At 42.7% G+C, this 18,307-nt stretch overlaps 1 protein-coding gene across 1 annotated transcript; it reads right to left on the reverse strand.

Annotated features, from left to right (window-relative positions):
- Positions 1-5,801: 5,801 nt before the first annotated feature.
- Positions 5,802-16,367, reverse strand: RPS19 (ribosomal protein S19). Its single transcript, XM_063312016.1, has 6 exons — positions 16,273-16,367; positions 14,741-14,811; positions 11,961-12,061; positions 9,130-9,313; positions 8,140-8,194; positions 5,802-5,868 (listed from the first exon to the last, which is right to left on the reverse strand). The coding sequence occupies exons 2-6, from the start codon at positions 14,809-14,811 to the stop codon at positions 5,842-5,844; spliced, it is 438 nt and encodes a 145-aa protein (XP_063168086.1). The 5' UTR covers positions 16,273-16,367; the 3' UTR covers positions 5,802-5,841.
- Between the last annotated feature and the right edge of the window lie 1,940 nt (positions 16,368-18,307).

Genomic DNA, 18,307 nt, shown 5'->3' on the forward strand with positions numbered 1-18,307 from the left:
GACAATGGCCTCCATGGGCATCTGATGCAGGACAGATTGGGGGGCACAGATGGCTGTGTCCTCTTACAAATGTGAACAACCAGGCAGCCACCGCCATGCAGGGTAGCTGCTTTGTTCTGCCTAATGGTAGGGCAGGCCCCAAACACCTGAAAACACTGTTATCATTTGGCTTGTTCTCTGTGCCAAGGTGAACTCATCTACCTGAAAATTCCTCAGGTCTCCATCATTCGTGGCTGCTAATAGCCTCAGGTTTTTCCCTAGCTGGGCTCAACCCTACTGAATATCAACTTTCAGAGCCTTTTCCCCCTCTGAACTGAGCCTCAGGTGAAGAAAATTCTGGTATCATTTTTACTCAGATGACTTCCAAGGAGCGACGTGTTTCTCAGCTCTGCTCTCTGCCGAATCTCCAGCGAGAAGCTTGGAGGTTCCCTATCATAGCTAGACCCCAAGCAACAGACATTGTGGAGACAGCTTCAAGGGAGGCTACTTAAATGCCCCTCAGTTAGAACAACTGCCCTAAACCCTTGGGTTAAAATCTCCTCTTCTTGATAAGTTGATCCAAATGGATTCACTCGAGTGCCACCTGGCGGATCATTTCAAGCCCCACACTCCGATAGATACAGAGTGAGTTGTCTTGAAAATCAGCCACGCTTTCACAAGCCAGCTTGTACCAACTCTACATATGCTCACTCTTATTAAATGTCAGCTACGTTGGAAATTGGAAGCAGGTAGGTTCAAGCAGCACACATTTGGGCCTTGAATATGACAATTTGAAAGTCAAATGCAAACCCATGTCTTTTTGAGCTGAAGAATGTTCACGTTTTAATGCCTTCTTTTGGCTGAGCAGTTCCTGAACGCGAGGAACAACATTCCAAACTTCCAAGCCTTATGATATTTCAAAACTCAGAAGCGCACGTTTCCAAAATCCAAATTCAGGAAGCATCTCTGATTTTGCACGAGCTCCATCTGCATGAATATCTCCTCGTTTGAAATCTCTCCCACATCCTTTCCACGTTGGTATTTAAACCAGACTAATCCCAATGAAACTGTAATGATGCTCAAAGCATCATCAGAGCCATTTACTCAATCACGCCCTGCGCTGATGGTGGCTACAGCCACCGAATGAATCATAATCCTGCCTTGTTGATGAAGAAATATTTCCCCTTCCTAATTCCTCCTCTCCGGCTCTAATGATTTAAATGGAAGAAAGCAAAGAGTTGCTACCTTGGCAAACCAGGGCCCTTCCCAGAGTTATAGGATATCATTAAAAGGAAGCACCCAGAAGGCCCCTTCAAACTATGTTGCTTCCCCTAGCGATAAATCTCGGCCACAGCAGTCCCCTCTGCGCAAGCCATGCAGTTGTAAACAACAGCTGCTTCATCCCTTTCAAATCCCGCTTCCAGATCAGTGCCACTCTCCAAAATGCATTACTTTGCTGCCGTAGCTTGAGGAAGGCGCCATTTAAAAATTTGCAACGCTCCTCAATGCTGAAGGCTGTAAATCTCCCCATTTTCATGCCTCTTTATGGGTTGCAAAGGAGTGACAGGTGGGGAAAAAGGCCTATCAGGCCCCCGCTGTTACGTATATTGAATTAACAATTCTTAGCAGCTCTAATTATTTCCAGAAGGGGCTCTCAAAAGACGGCTGGAGAGAGACTGCAGCATATTAAAAACCCGTTCCACACAAGTTCCCTCACTCCCTTGCACAAACACCTCTAGACCTGCAGAGAGGTCCCATTCAGCGTTTAACAAGCAGGTCTTGTCCAGGCCTCTGAGAGCCAATTTTTCATGGAACCCAAAGCCCTCTTTCCCAAGGATCCTTTAAACCAGGGGATGCCTAAACCCTGGCTTCACCAGAGCTCAACTCATTAGCTATGTCAAGATCAGAAGTCTACCTTCAACAGTCTTTGACGGAAATAAATGACAAACACCTTCTAATAACCCCAGCTCAGTTCCTTCCTGCTTTTTGCAGCTTTGCTAAAGTCACTTTTGCTGCAAAGCTGCAGGCTGCCTCTGCTTTCCTTGAGGCCCTGCCCATTTCATACCCAAGAATTTCCTGCCAAGGGAGAGCAAGCAGCTATTTCTACTCCCCTCTGCCCCACTACCCAGCTGTATTAGCCAGAAAGAGTTTTAGTGGCATCCTTGAAGAGAAACAAAAGAGAATCCCTTCTAGCTGAAGGGTGGGAGCAAAACAAAATCAGGAAAGCTTGCAGAGCCCACCGTCTTGAATTCCTTCCCACTCCTTAATCATAGCTCTACTTTAGAACCCCTGACCAAGAAGGAGGGAGGCTTAAAATGGAGCGGTTGGTAGCATTTCAAGCCACTGCCCAATTGCCTCTCCGCAGGAATGCATTGGTGGAATTTGGGGGGGCTTTTTTTCACTTCAGCCTCTGGCTGGATCCAGCCCATTTTTGAACTTGAACTTTACAGTCTGAGCCTCTTTGCATTTTTTTTCAAAACTGCATTGGCTTGGAAAGAGTAAGAGGCATAAGAGTAAGGCCACCAATATCTAAAGCGTCTCTGTAGGCCATGGTTCCTGCATTTGGAATCCAGATTTCTTTTTTAAAAATTGTATTAACACAGAATTATATTTTACTCTGCTATTTTTATATTACATGCATGTAATGCCTAGATGTGCATTTGTTAATAAATAGCCTTATCCAACCTTATTAAGTCTATCCTTTTCCCTTGCAGCCACCCAACTGCTATAGCTCACAATCCTATCCTATTGACCAATAGTGCAAAAGCTGAGGCCCAAGGTTGCAAGAAATTCTGGAAGATTCAGGTGTGGTGCCACAGGACTCCAGAGGTTATTGCCAAATTGTACTTGGTAATGTTACACGGGGAGTTAACTTACTAGCTGTGCATATAATTGTTTGATGGTATACAGAGCATTTCCTCCCCCAATTTTTCCCCCAGACCCTGAGAAATGTTGGGATGAGTGTTTCCCTGCGACCCTCCATGACTGAAAACAGTGGGATTCCTATCTAAATGGTTATAATTGTGGAGGCTCATGAGCTGTGCCATTAACAAAGATTCTAATACCATGCCTCTTGCATGCCCCTGAGCATCCCAAGCAGGATAAAACTCCCTATCAACCTCCGACATTTATTTTATACAAAGTGTATCCCCATCATCAGGTGGATGCTTACTCATCCCTCTGATCAGTTAATTGGAGTTTAAAAATGTAATTCCAAATGGGGGGGGGGGGAAACATGAGATTTCCTGGCAGTTTTCCATCCATCCATCAGCCAGGTCTGACCCTGTTTAGCCTTTTCAAAATCAACAAAGCTGAGATAGATGGTATCATCTGCTACAACTCTGTGGTTGAAGTTATGGCAACCAATTTGTAGTCGAGTCAACTTGGATTATACACTTTGTTCTCCGCAGAAGCCAGAAAAATTCCAAGTGGGTAAGAAATATCCTGTCCTTTCCCATGGTGTCCACACAACTGAGTATCGAGTAGGTCCAGCCTACTAACCATTAGAGTTGTGGTGCTGCCAGAGAGAACAGGAAGTTCTCAGATAAAGATGGTCCTGTTTTTTAGTGGAGATATCCAGTTCTACAGAAGGAAACATTTAAATGAGAAAAACCTTCCCTGTGGTTGTTCCTGGATTGTTGAAATTAGATTGGTATCCTCCTTAATAGCCTTTGGATGCTTAACAAAGAACTTCTATACAAAGTCAGTGATAAATCTACTTGCTTTTTAAAATTTCATGAAATGAAGCTGAAAAACCCAGGTTGCCTGTACAGGTAGTCCTCTCAACTTACAACCATTCGTTTAACAATGGCCTGAAGTTACGACCTCAGAATGGGTGCTCTACGGCCTGTAAAGCACTTCCAAGCGTCGCAAAATGTCACACCACCTCCCGCAGTCACATGATCACATTTGTGGCAACTGGCTCACAATTATGACCAGCTGCAGCATCCCAGTCACATGGTCATGTTTTGTTATTTTGCAGTTTTCTGACAAAAAAAAAAAAAAACCTATTGGGGAAGCTGGATTCACTTAATGACTGGCATAAAAATAGTCATAAAATCGGGTCCAATCACATGGTGACTTGACTTACGACCACAACTTACGATGGAAATTCCAGTCCCAACTGTGGTCCTAAATCGACAACTACCTTTAGTTTTCTCTGCGAATTCTATATACCGTAAGTTTGAATGTCCTGCATAACATGATGTAAGCCAATTTATCCTCTCAGCACATCATCTAGAGACTGAAAAGAAGTATATATTTTTCTTTTTTGCTTATTAAAAACATTACAATACAAAAGTGTAGAAACTGCTTAAGAAAATTGAGAATTATCCTGGTAATGTTGGTTCACCTGAATGCAAAGTTGACCTGTACAGGCAAGTTTTGTGTACATGACCCACTTATACCAAATGTCCTCATCTCTACCACACAGTATCTTGAGATACCCCCCTTTTCCCAAGAGTGGCACAGATTCTTAATTGAGTTTGTAAAGTGCTGAGCTCCTGAGAGATATTCCAAAAGTATGCATTAGCATCAAGCTACAGAGAACACTCTGGGGTTTCAGCACCATCCTCAAAGCTACAGTTAAGGCTAAAAAGGCAGTTTGATTCCAGAATCAGATGTTTTAAATCATTCATAAACTTGAGGGGGGGGGGAGCCCCTGGGGCTAACCCACCACTCACACAGTCTCCAAGGGAGGGTAATTTATTGTCTTTGAAAGAGCCAGCTCCAGAGCTGCTCTGTAAAGATGGGATATGAAAACCGATACCAAAAGCCAGTATTTTCCCTTGGAATAGAGACAGGAGGACCACTGAGGAAAAGCGAAACTGCTCACTTTTTAATTCCAAAACGGCATCCTATCCACAATGTCCTCCGAATAAGTAGCAAGTTCATACTATGAATACAGATGTGCCACATTTAGGAAGGATGAAATTAAGGAAATTAACATGAAATCATGAGGCAAGAGCACAAGGTGAAACTGAATACATTTAGAGTCCCCCGTTCCCATTTTTAAAAATACAGCTGACAAACCAAAGATATGCAAGCAGAAGAGAGAAACGATAAAACTGCTGCAGTCAGAGGGGACTTGAAAAGGAGCTGTCTCAGTGGGTGACACAGAAGCCACTGGCAAAAGGGATTTTTTTTTCTGAAGCAAAGATACAATTCAAACAAAATCAAAACTGCGGAGTAGAGATTCCATTTGGTAACCATTTAATGAAGACATTTGGGTATCACCTTTCCATACAGAGCAATACACAGAACCATCTGAAATACGATTCTCAACTACGAAGTTACTAGTCGCCTGCTTCCTAATCAATATTTATATTTGCAGATGGAAGATAAGAAGATATCAACCTACTTGTTTGAGCGCAGAAAGACCAGCTTTATTTTTCAGGTCCTTTTGAAAGTAGCCTTTAAAAACAGAAATCTTTTAAGCCAGAGTTGCAATTAGAATTTGCCCTCTCTGGTCAAGATTGCCTAGCAAACGCTTTATCTGTTAATCCACCAATTAAAGATTGCAGCCTATCAGAAGTGTGCTCAGCTCACAGGATGCTACTCAGGAGGCAATATTTTAAGAGGAGCAATACACTCACGTAAACCTGCAAGTGTTTGTATAAGTATGGGGAGTTCATAGCTAGCACACGTGCATGCACATATATATTCTGAATTCTCAATTTGAAAGTTTCTTTTCCTTGTGGTGTCAAATAAATATCTCAACAGAGGAAGGCTGTTTATAATTAAGCCTTAATTATACAAAAGAATGACAGGGTCAGTAAGAAACCAGGCTAAATTATCTTTCAGGAAAAAGAAAACATCCAGGATCAGTAAATAAAGAACTTTATTTTTAAACTGAACTCCATTTTAATGTTTCTTGCTCGCAGCTGCCACCTAGGAAAGAAAAAGAGGAAAAAGTTTATTCTAAAAGTATTTCCATATTAAAATAACTTATAAACAAATATAAAAACATGTGTACAACTTCCCAGTATTCAGAGGGCCATTTCTCCCATTAAGAACACTGCCTTAATTCAAATACCATACACCTATAGCACGAATGCTTTAATTCTGATCTGCTTTTTATGTCCCCTTGCTTTCGATTAACATTTTGACAAAAGGTCACAAATACCGCACTCCAGGCAATTTACTGCTGGAAAATAGAAAAGACACACAGCCCTGTCACAGGCCTTGAAGATCTTACTAACTCATGGTCATCACCCACTAGCTTGCAACACAATTTATCAAGATAGGTGAAAGAGTCTAACTATGCATATTGGTTGCATATTTGACTGAGTTCACACACAGCTCAGAACCAGGATTTGCATCATACTATTCGTTGCACAAGCCAGAGAGAACAAACTGCACCATGGCTTTGTGTTACCTGCAAATCATGCTGGAAAGAAAGGCACGCTTCCTTAGGACACATAAACATCCTTTCTCACAGTCCTGCAAACCCTCATTTGCCATGTCCACTAAAAGAGCCAACAGCAGCCCTTCTCTATATGGGCTGCTGTAATTATTTTCAGGAGTGATCAAGGAAGTGTCAAGATATTTGACTTGATTCACATTTGAGCTCAACAGTTAGCAGTGAGAAAAACCGGTTAAGTGTGAGAAGTCTTTGATCTTTCAATCTGGTTTTTGTTTGGACATGCTCCCTGCAATTGTAAAGGGAATAATTTGCGAGAAATAACTCACCAACAGTACACTGTAAATGATAGCACAGAGCTGCTTAACATGCTATCACCTCAGCACTTTATCTAATGGCAGTGGGGCTGTTAAAACAGTTTTATTGGGGGTAGATGATCAAGTACAAGGTATAAGAGCAAAACTATGGAGAAATATACAGCTCTTCCTAATGAGATTCATAGAGTGGGATCTTCAGGGGTTCATTTAGGCCCCAGCAAAGGTTCTGTGGAAATACTTGTACAAGTTGCTGATTCTGACTCATTTGTTATCTATTTTGCTTTTCTTTGCAAAGTGTTTAAAGCAAGGCTGTGCAATTCTTTAGAAAGTGGAGATCTTTCCTTTCAGGGGGAGGCAGTCTGATGCCCTTCAAATGTTATTGATTTCTACTCCCCTTGGGCTCCAGTCATCCTATCTGATGTTTAAAAAAAACCCTGTAGAATGTATATTCCAAAAAACCTGATGAATATCCCAATAGCCAAGCCCTGCTTTAAATCAAGGTGAATGAGAAAATGTATCTAGGTTCATTTCAAGGATTCCTTCTCTATCCCCATATCCTGCCTTGTCTAAATCAAAAGCCCAGGGATCTGTTTCACCCCATCCTGTAATATAACACGGGGGTGTAGCACGGCGGTAAGGGGAGGGGAACAGGGCAACAACTGAAAACATTTTGGGGGGAAGGGTCTACAGGGAAGTGTCATGATGCAAAACTTGCAACTTATGTACCTGGGTTAGATGCAAGCATGTAAGGATCATGTCTGCATCAGGGCACCACAATGCATGGCTCCTGATACTCAGCAGACTACAGACTTGATGGTACTTGTGGCTCATCCGCTATTAAAACTGCTGTGTGTGCATACATGTATGAGAAGCCTTTATATAATCCTAGTTGTATTGTTTTTGCGTTTTCCCCTTTGCTACTGTTTTATTTTTTCTTTGCTCTTTATTTTTTTAAAGACAAGAAAAAAAATGGACACAATCTGCAGACACCTGTGCCTAAATGGAGGTTTTCCTAAGTAAAAATTTACCTCATCAAATGCAACTGATTTAACTTAATAAAACTTCCAATATAGTGAAAACTCATTTTAATGGATTAATGGGAGGCATGTCGATTATTAATAAATGTCCATTAAATTGGAGAGTATTCACCCGTGACAATTCACATTATTTACATAATTGTCATTTGCAGAGTAACATCAGTACATGACTGTCATTAATGAGAACGAACCATCGGTCCATTCTACGCAAAGTATAGATATCTCTGTATTCAGTCTGCCCATAAATGACTAGGTTATTTGTGATTTTAGAAAGGGAGAAGAGAAAGATAGCCAGCCAGGTTTCTGGATGGCCATTTTATATGCCACTAAAAAGCTGTTATTGCTAAATCTGCATTAAGGGGCCACAAGATTCTAGCAGTAACAGTCTGCTGCAATAACACCAAGCCTCTTGCCAAATTTCTCCTTATGCAATTGTAGATATTACCTGTCCAGCAATCCTGTCCAGATCTCTCTGTCCCTGAGGAGTAAGTTTGCGACCTCTGAAAGAAACCAGTGACAAAGATCAGCATCTTCTAAAATGAAACTAACACACACCGTGGATCATTCCTGATTTTGGTTACAGCTGTGCAGAGACCACAATTCAAACGGGAAAATGTGATTCAAAACATGTGGTCATGCATATAACGCCTGCTAAGAATATCTTAATGGTGATGTATTATCGCAGAAAAAGATTGGCTTGATTTAAAGTTTTTGCAACAGGATCTCCAAATCACCATTTGCCTTTGAACTGCAATTTCTGTGCAATCCTATATTAGGATCATTCTTCAGGGAGTACTACTTTCCACAGAGCCCGTATGAATCTTTTAAGATTCCCAAGGCTTTAGCACTGCCCTTGGGAAAAAGGAGGCGGTGGAGATGTTGCTTAATTGTAACCCTCAGCAATTATAGCCAGCATGGTCAATGGTGAAAGATGCAGGGAGCTATAGTTCAACAGCACAGAAGTGCCACAGAATCCCCATAACAGGTTTGCCCCTGTTCATTAAGATGGAGCTTATCTGAATCTAAGATTTTCTTCCAAAGGTACCCACACAGGCACCGCAACCAATAGTATCAGTACTCAAGAAAAGTCATGCTACCACAGGGAAACATACTCTTAACATAGGTAAGGATATTGGTGGGCTTGGCTATAATACTTCAGTATTGTTTGGACAGTCTCTGGAAACCCTCATGCAGGGCATGAAGACAAGAGACCTCTTCTGTAACTGTCCAGCAATAGATATCCAAAGTCATATTGCCTCTGAACACAGAGGTTGCAATACGGTCTTTATAAGCAAGTTCACACAGATGTATCTGATTTGTTATCAAACACAACATTAATAGGCAATCAACAATTATGCTTCTGCAGACCTGCCACAATATACACATATTTACTTAGGTTCCCGAGTTCTCTTCTCTGCATCTGGTAGGAACTCACCCATCCTGGTCCTTCTCCACCATTTTGAGCCCTTCCAAAGCCTGGAGCACCCTCCTGGCAACACTCTTGGAACCCCGGCTGAAGTGACTGGGCATCACACCATTGCGCTGGCGCCCCCCATAGATCTTGGTCATGGAACCGACTCCAGCACCACCCCGAAGATAGAGATGGCGGGCTGTGGATGCTGCAAATGAAAGAAGCCATCGCTTTATGACCCTTCTGCCAGGTAATTTCAGCCACAGCTTTCTGGCACAAGGAAGACTGAACCATTTTCAAGATTTCACAGGACTCAAAGGGTATCTTATCTTTTCCTTAAAGATGCCTTAGAACCAAGCGTGACAGCTCACGACTACAGTTTTCCTGCAACAATTCAGAAGTGGTTTGCCACTGTCTTTTTTCTGAGGGTTCTCTCCCACAACCTACCACCCTGGTCAAATCTATTAATGTGAACCACATAATGCCCAGGCCAAAACAGCATCTTCAAAATAGCCAAGCCCATCTTCTCATATTGAAGGTTGCTAAAGGCAAGATCCCTGAACTTTCAGTTTACGCCAAGCTGTCACATGCCTGAGTAAATTACCCTCCTTCAATGAAAGGCCTTAATGAAAGTAATTAAAATTAATGATCACAGTACCTTCAACTGCTGTCACCTATACCAATACCACCTAACTGAAAAAGTATTAGCGCAACATCACTTGGAAACAAACAAGCAAACTGCCTTAAAATGCTTAAACAGCATGGCCGCTATTCATCAGCAGGCAGCTTTTATACACACCGCCTGCCTTCTCCTCTGCAGGCACAGACAAAAGGAGAAACCCTGAGGCTACATTCCTGCAAGTCAGAAGTCTACTTCCCTACCTTACATTTCACTAGAGCAGTTACAACAGGACAAAGGCAACTGGGAATACCACACTTAACAGCCATCATGACAGTAATGAAAGGGAAAGGCAGGCTTCGGACCTCAGGGCATCCACAAAATTCTTCCCGCAGCAGAGGAAAGCAAGAATATTGGTTTGTCAAGAATATTGGTTTGTCGTCATTTGCCGTGAATACCAACAGATGTGCATATCTGAGAAGGCATTCTATTCTAATTCCCTGCAAAATAATAGATCAAGATCTCCATGCAGAGCATCTCTGGGGCTCTCCAACTGCTGCAGAGCCATCTGAAGTCAAGAACAAAGCTATCTTGTGTAGAGTGAGGTGGAGGGAGCCAAAGTCAGGACAGACTATTGGAAGACAGCCAAGCAGTTGCTCGCATCCACTGTTTATAGGCAGGCAAATCAAATGCAAAGGGTTTGAGGCCTGTGCAAATGGGAAAAACGATTTCCATACTAGCTAGCAGCACTGCCACTCACCGTGGATGATGGGGGACAAAGTTTCTAGCAGCAATCTGCAACAGATTAGAGGGCTGATGGAAAAACAAGCAACGAAGATATTTTAGAGTAACTGAAGCTTTTAATGAGACATCATCTTAAAGACCTGTGCAATGTAGCATCTGTGTGTTTGATTGGTCCCCAAGGTGTAAAAGCTTCATAATTTTGTGCACAGAAACCAGTATCTTATTCATCAACAACATTAGCAAACTCTCCAATTGCTAACCAACAGTAGACAGATTACTGTAAACCTGCAGCCTCTACTTCAGATGTATCTGGTGCTGAAAGTTATTACCTGGGAAAATGAGAAAGGGTTCTGTTCTGTCATGGTATGCCCCCTCCCAGTGCACACAGACCTGGGCCAAAACAGACTAGGGCAGCTAAGAAGGTGGCATACAGCACTGTCTGTTGTCCAAAAAGACATACTCGCCTGGAAACGTTAAGAGTGGCTTCAAATCCTGCAGTGTCATCATAAGTCAGGTGCAGAAAGGCCCTCCCAGGATCTCAGCGGTTGGGCTAGAAATGCAGGAACTGCAGTGCTCTGCCCAGCGACGTTTCTCCCAAAGACTTACTCCAGCAACAGTATGTAAACCAAGCTATGCTGTTGTTCAACACAAGTAAAGGCTAACACTAAAGCCAGCTTGGTGTAGTGATTAAGGCACCAAGCCAGAAACCGGGAGTTCTAGTCCTGCCTTAGGCACAAAGCCAGCTGGGTGACCTTGGGCCAGTTCCTCTCTCTCAGCCCTAGGAAGGAGGCAATGGCAAACCACTTCCAAGAAAACTGCAGGGACCTGTCCAGGCAGTCACCAGGAGTCAACACTAGCTTGAACGCCCAAAACAAACACTACAGGGCATCAGCCCTGCAAACAGCCTCAGCAACCCTCCTCTGCAATATTGTGAGTGGCCTGGGCCCATTTTATAGGATGGATGATGGACTAGATGAATTCAGCCATTGCAATAAGCCATGACTTTGACCACAATCATGGTTTATTTTTATTTTATTTATTTAAATGTATTACAGCCGCCCACTCCCATAGACCCTGGGCAGCTCACATACACAAAACAACAAAAGAAGTTTTGAACAAGACACTGCACCATAGGTCCATACAGAAGTGGTAAGCCTTAAACCAAACCATATTTTAAAATCTACAATGGCTGGATCTGCATACCACACTTAGCCAAAACCAAACAAATTACAGTATGGCCTGTTATTGCACGTTAACCAGCTACTGAAACTAAGCCATGAACGTTTATTACATTTGCCCTTTTTCATTTCTCATTCTACTTGCTTGGATGAACTTATTTGCATCCATAGGTACTAACCAGAAGCACACTGCACTGTCTACCTATGAAGTAACTTCAGTAACAATGTCCACCTTGGCATTTCTTACACAAAGAACACATTGTGGAAAAATGACACTACAAGTAGCAGTGCACGGAAATTATTCCATTCCTTACCAGCTCTGGTATAAAACCAATTCTCATCATATGGAGCCAACTCTTTGTGCTTGGCAAGTTTGACTGTGTCCACCCATTCAGGTACCTTCAGTTTACCTGACCTGCAAAACAATTCAAGTATCAGTTACGAGGACTGTGAATTGCTTCCTAGTACTTTCCAAAAACGTGGCTCAAAGCTGTTGTTGTTAGTTGCTGTCGAGTCATTTACGACTCATGGCGACCCTGCGTATGACAGAACGAAATGCTGTTCGGTCTGGCGCCATATGCCTGACTGTTCCAATGTTTGCATCCGTTGTTGCGGTAATTGTATCAATCCATCGCATTGAAGGTCTTCCTCTCTTCTGCTGGCCCTTGACTTTACCAAACATGATGTCCTTTTCAAGCGATCGGTCTCTCCTGACGATGTGCCGAACATAGGAGAGTCTAAGCCTAGTTATCTTCGTCTCTAGGGAACATTCTGGTTGTATTTCTTCTAAAACTGATTGGTTCAAAGCTAATGGGATGCAAATACAACATGGCCTATAACTCTTTCAAGCAGCCATGTTCTTTCTGGGATCACAGAGTGGCCGCACAGGACCGCTTTAAAGGGTTGCAGAGAGATACGGTATGTTCTCTGAAGCACTTTCTTCAAATTATTTCCAAAGCACAGCAGACTGCTGTTGGTTACAACCATACAAAAAGCAGCAATTTTACTTCAGCCAAGGTACAACTTTTGCTTTCTGTGGATCTTCTCAAATTTAGATTCTCAGTTCCTTAGGTCTAGGCAGTGTGTGTTCATCTATGTTACTTCTATAAGGAAAACACGTTTTTTCCTTCCTACCCACCATCAGGTTTAAAACTACTGGATTCAAAGATCAGTTGCAAGTTTCCCCAGTAGCCTAAATGAACAGCTTCTGGCCTGAATTCCCACTTAAACAAAGCCCGAACTAACTTGCCCCAACAGCACTTCTGTACTACTATCAGTATGCTGTCATCTAACAAAAAAATTAAATCAGCTTAAGTAAGCTTTAATTAATTCAAGTATATGCATGAAATAACTCAAAGGGGAAACATATTTTATTCAGTTGATGCACTAAAGCAGGTGCTACTTGGGAGAAAAGAAAAGAACAGTCCTGCTCTAAGGTAGGCTGGCCATTCGAATCCCAGCTACAGACAATACTTTGTGGTCTGAAATGCCAACGTCAATACACAGCTAAGAGACCCCAATTTTTAACAAATAAGAGATGTTTTGGTTTAAATGCCTGTTTAACTATAAAGCTTATTGAATTCACTATTTCTAAAATGCTCAAATAACTGATTTACACATATATATGCGATTCGTATCCCATGTCACTATCCAGAAACTACTTAAGGCAGCTAGCAGTATATTAGAGCAAAACAGTTTGTGCCAGAACTATTCTACACGTGGAATAGCTGGTTTCTGGGAGTTATCTCCAAAATGAAGTCTGTGTGTTTGGTCCAGATACCAGAATGAAACAGGACTCAATTTCAGCTTCTAGACTGAAATGTGACTGTTCTGGAAAGACGTGGTAGTGGGAGAGGAAGGGCAGGAAAATGCCAAGAGAATCAGCAGGGGCATTTAAGGAGAAGCAAGGTAAGCAGCCCCTGGGAAGTTTGGGGGGGGGGGTAGATTGATGGAATAGGGGGAGATGGGCAGTGATAGAAATGTGAATAATAAATAAATAAATATGCTGTGCTGAGGATTGACAGTGGCAGCTGAACAGAGGGAAAGAACTGAAGAGATTTGCAAGTGAGGGATATGTCATTCTGAGACATCAGCAATGATGGCTGAGAGGCAGGAAAAGGAGGGATGGAAGGTGCTGGAAAAGTTGAAAGGGCAGGCGATGTCATGCTGGGAGCTATGAAGAGGAATTTCCATATTGGGCACACCCCTACACCAGGGGTCCCCAACCCTCAGGCCACGGACGGGTACCAGTCCGTGGCCTGTTAGGAACCAGGCCGCACAGCAAGAGGTGAGCAGTGGGCAAGTGAGCAAATTTACAGCCTCAGTATTTACAGCTGCTCCCCATCACTCGCATCATCGCCTAAGCTCCACCTCCTGTCAGAGAAAGCAAGCCCATTGGCTGCCATCTCCAAAAGGTGCTAAGAAAAAAGAATAAAGGTCAGGAAAAAGAGGAAGCACTTGAATCATCCCGAAACCATCGCCCCCACCCACCCCCAGTCTGTGGAAAAATTGTCTTCCATGAATCCAGTCCCTGGTGCCAAAAAGGTTGGGAACCGCTGCCCTACACAATCCCTAAGGACATTTTTCTTTAGAAAAACAAATGGATAAAAACCAAACTTTTGTTTCAAAATAACAGGTGCAAATATGGGACACAATCCATCTACTAACCCCACAGCATCTTAATGGAGCACAAACTTGCATCTGCACTCCACCTCCATTCTGGCATGATTAGTTGCATGGAAGTATACTTTTAAGCACTAATCAAGCTGATTCAGGCGAGAAGAAATATGCTTTTCTTCGAACTATTTATTCTGTTCTTATGCAACCAAAATTATACGGTGCTGTAAGTCCCTGATCATTTTCTAGCTGAGATTTACAGGAATCACAGTGTCTAACAGCCAGTTCCATTTCCTGAACTACTGTTATTGCAAAGGGAGCTTTTTATTGTATGGAGTGCGTGTTCCATTAAAATCCATTAAAAGATGCTAATCAAGAATGCTTTAGAGTCAGAAGATAGTGCTATCTTTTGGAAAAGTACAACTCACTATATCAAAAGGCAATTCTTATGTGCTAATTAATTTTTAACACAACTTACTTTTTGAGAAAGGCTGCAAGGGCCCGTACAAACTCCTGCTGGTTGACGTCTTTTACAGTTACTCCAGGCATCTGCAGAAGGGGTAAACAATATGTAATTCCACCTATTTAGAAAAATTAATTGCAGTTTCATACTTCTGGGATGTGTTCAACCACCACTGAAGGGAAGGCACACTTACTTCTATGGCTGGCCAGGAGAGGACCCCTTGCTTCACAGTATTTATTTATTACCTGTATATAAATTATATTACCATTATAATTCCCAAGGACCCCAGGGAGTTAACAGCAGTAATAAAACATCCCCAATAAACAGCAGTACAGTATACAAGTAGTAACAATTGGAGCAATCAAACAAAAATAGACAGCCACACTGTCAGCAGAACCCATGGTAAGAAAAAACCCATATTGCCCCATCCAAGGTCCAGAAAAGAGATGTAAGTTTGCTTTCCCCAGAAACTCCACTTTGAGACAACTGCCTTCAGAGGAAAAGGGACATGTATTTCAGACAGGTGACCACAGAGTATTCAAAGGTTGTAATCCTGATTCCTACAATCACCGTTATTGGAATGAATAATTGGAACAACCATTTGTATGATTTCTATTACACTGTAAGCTTATCAGCAAGGATCACTATAAGTTTTAATACCTGTAGAATGCGTGTATAACAGGATCTTTTTTGTTTACGTTATTCCATAGCAGATCATATTATTGTCACCATTATCAAAAATCACATGTTCCTATTAATTCCAAAGGAAAAGGAAATAACCGCATCATAAAATATGTGGATGTTGGTAACTGTGTTACAGAAACTCCAGGTCAGACTCTCTCCATTTCTGGTTTCAATTCCTGTGAATATCTTTTCTACCACCTAACTTTTTAATCAGAAATATAAACTTAAAACAACAAACTGAAGCTGTATTTCTTAAGGGTGTTTTACAAGATCTTTCAAAATCGGGATTTTAATAATAATTTTTGTGTTCGCAGCTTCTCCATACAAACTGTTTCACTGAGATACCGCTGCTTTGTTAGCTTTTTAAGGCACGGCAACTAATCCAGATAGCTAAGAATACCGTAAATGGATATAAATGCAACTTTCTTCTAAGCAAACGCTTAGAAGAATTGACCACTAGGCACAGTGGTAATATTTAAGATGCTAAGCTTTCCAAGTTTTTTTTTAAAGATGAATACCAGTAATATTAAAAATTTTAATCCATAAGAAGATGAATATGCAAAAAGGTTATCTTCTTTCCTTGCGGCTACACTAAAACATAAAATGCAACTGATGTACGATAAATCCAGTCAAGGAATGGTTTATTCAGTCTCCCCACATATATTTTCTCATTTCTAAGCATCTAACCGCTTATCCCACCAGAGCCGGTTCCCTTCCACCCCGCCACATGGCCTGGCCCTGCCCAACAGGCCAGACCCAAGGAAGGCCAGGCCAGAGCACCCAGAAAAATTGGGGGAGCAGGAGTCGGCCCCACTGAGGTCTGCCGGGCCCCGAGCCTGGCCACGACCCGCCACCTCGCTCACCGTGCTGCCGCCTCAGCGCTCGCGGGCAGGCAAAAGAACGCACGGGGCTCCCCACCCGCTCTTCGCAGGGCTCGAAGCGTCGCGAGATTTTTCTCGACCAATGGTCATCTGCGAGACTTAGGCCTCGCCCAATCGTTCCCTGAGGGAGGGGAGAGGCAGGCATCGCGCGATTTCCCTCCAAACGACGAGACGGTTTGCGCTGCCGGAAGTTAGAGAGGCACTTTGCCCATCGAAGGGCGGAAGTTTGTTCGTCTTTTTTTTTCCCCAGTGGGTGCACTACCGCTGTTTGCCTCTGGGGGCGGGACGAAGAGGTTGTGAGTCAGAAGTCCAAGTTTAGATTTTTGAGAACTGTTTTTTTGGAAGGAGGAGGAAAGATCAGGTAGGATTCTTTCTTTTCTGTCTGGACGGACGTCTGTTGAAAGTTCACACCATCAAGTTATTTACGGAGTCTCAAGCCTCTGCTCTTTTGCTGCTAGAAATGTATAGGCTATTTTTCTGGAATTCTTTTGATTGAAACACGTTTCATGTCATTCATATCAAATCTCTATATCCACTGATTTCCTTTAAATTATTCTAAAAAAATCGGTGAGGCAGGATTTGCCTGCTCAGAAGGTTCAAGTATTTTTCTTGAAGGAAACTACTTTGTTTAAATCACTGTTTTTCAACCTTGGCAACTTGAAGATGTGTGGACCTCAACTCCCAGAATCCCCCATGCTGGTTGGGGAATTCTGTGAATTGAAGTCCACATATCTTCAAGCTGCTGAGGTTGAGAAACCCAGCTGTAGAGGAACTCTCCTGTTATCCCAGAACAGGTTGTGGCTGTTTAACAAAGAAAAATTTAAAAAATGCTGCCCAGCCAGATGCCCCTTCAGGGAAAGGGCTGGCAATGCCAAGGAACCCAGAAGAAAGAGTAGGAGGGTGGCCAGAGTCTAAAACTCTCTACATTTCAGTACATTAGTTAGCAGCACAGCATGGAAGTAATGGGTGGTGGTCTTCAGAAGGACCAGCACCTTCTGTGCTTCACTCTCACGACCCTTCCTCCAATGTAGCAAATGGCACATGGGGCAAGCTGCTTCCTTCCTCTCTTTGAGGAAGGACCCTTTGGTGTGAGGCTGAAGTTGTCCCCTGGGCAGCTAAAAAAATGGTTATTTTGGTAGGAAATGGATTTGGCTGCAGCAGTGTACATCTGCCAAGTATTTGTGGTCACCATTCATTCTAAACATGGACTTATCTTTAAACTGCACAGGCCATCCTTCAAAATCAAGTTTTCTCAGGGTGCCTTGTAGATTTGGTCACCACACACAGCACAGGAAGTGATTTGCTTCTGATGGCACCCAAGTGAGAGCCATGAGGATGGGTGTATAGATGAAGGCAGAAATTGCTGTCTGAACAGTGCAGCAGGTATTAACTTTAGTGGGGTGGAGGGAGGACGAGAGGGGTGTTCGACTGCTTTATGACGCAGAAGGTCCTGGAGCAAGCGCTGTCCAATCAAAAGAGGAAAACTGCCCAGTCGTATGCAAACACCCTGTTCCAAGGTTGAAAGGTTAGAAATTGGAGTTGTTGCGTTATCTAAAAGTCCTATGAATTACCTGCTGCCAGAAGTATCCATGCAATTGGGGCTGAAATGGAAGTACCGGGGACTGATGGCTTTCCCTAGCAACTGCTTAGGTTTCCAAGGTAGTACGAGAACCAGCTTTATTAAGGGCAGCTGCAACAGATGGAAATCAATAGGCAAAGCTTGCCAGCTAAACTTCCACTATTGATTTACGCCTGTTAGTTAGCCCTAGGAGGCACGAAGCCTCTGTTGGTAGAAAGTTAATAGGAAGAACAGCATTACAAGCCAAGAAACCTGGAGTTAAATTATTTGCGGAATGGAAGTTGTAGGGTATCCCAAGCATTATAAGAACCAAAGATCAATAACTCAAAGCTATGTTTTCTGGCACTTACTTCTTCCCTATTTTTCTGAAGACTATCTTCCTTCCCTCCTTCCTTCCCTCCTTCCTTCCCATTTTACCTCCCCAAGATAACAATAAGA

This window comes from Candoia aspera, chromosome 10 (assembly GCF_035149785.1).
Source record: "Candoia aspera isolate rCanAsp1 chromosome 10, rCanAsp1.hap2, whole genome shotgun sequence".
NCBI classification, from domain to species: domain Eukaryota; kingdom Metazoa; phylum Chordata; class Lepidosauria; order Squamata; family Boidae; genus Candoia; species Candoia aspera.

What these genes read in the sequence shown, in the direction of transcription:
- RPS19 (XM_063312016.1), bottom strand. Translation starts at nt 14,811, where the DNA reads ATGCCTGGAGTAACTGTAAAAGACGTCAACCAGCAGGAGTTTGTACGG. An exon ending in CTTGCAGCCTTTCTCAAAAA is followed by an intron (nt 12,062 to 14,740) that starts GTAAGTTGTGTT and finishes ATTGTTTTGCAG; the next exon opens with GTCAGGTAAACTGAAGGTAC. An exon ending in TGGACAGGATTGCTGGACAG is followed by an intron (nt 5,869 to 8,139) that starts GTAATATCTACA and finishes TTTCTTTCCTAG; the next exon opens with GTGGCAGCTGCGAGCAAGAA.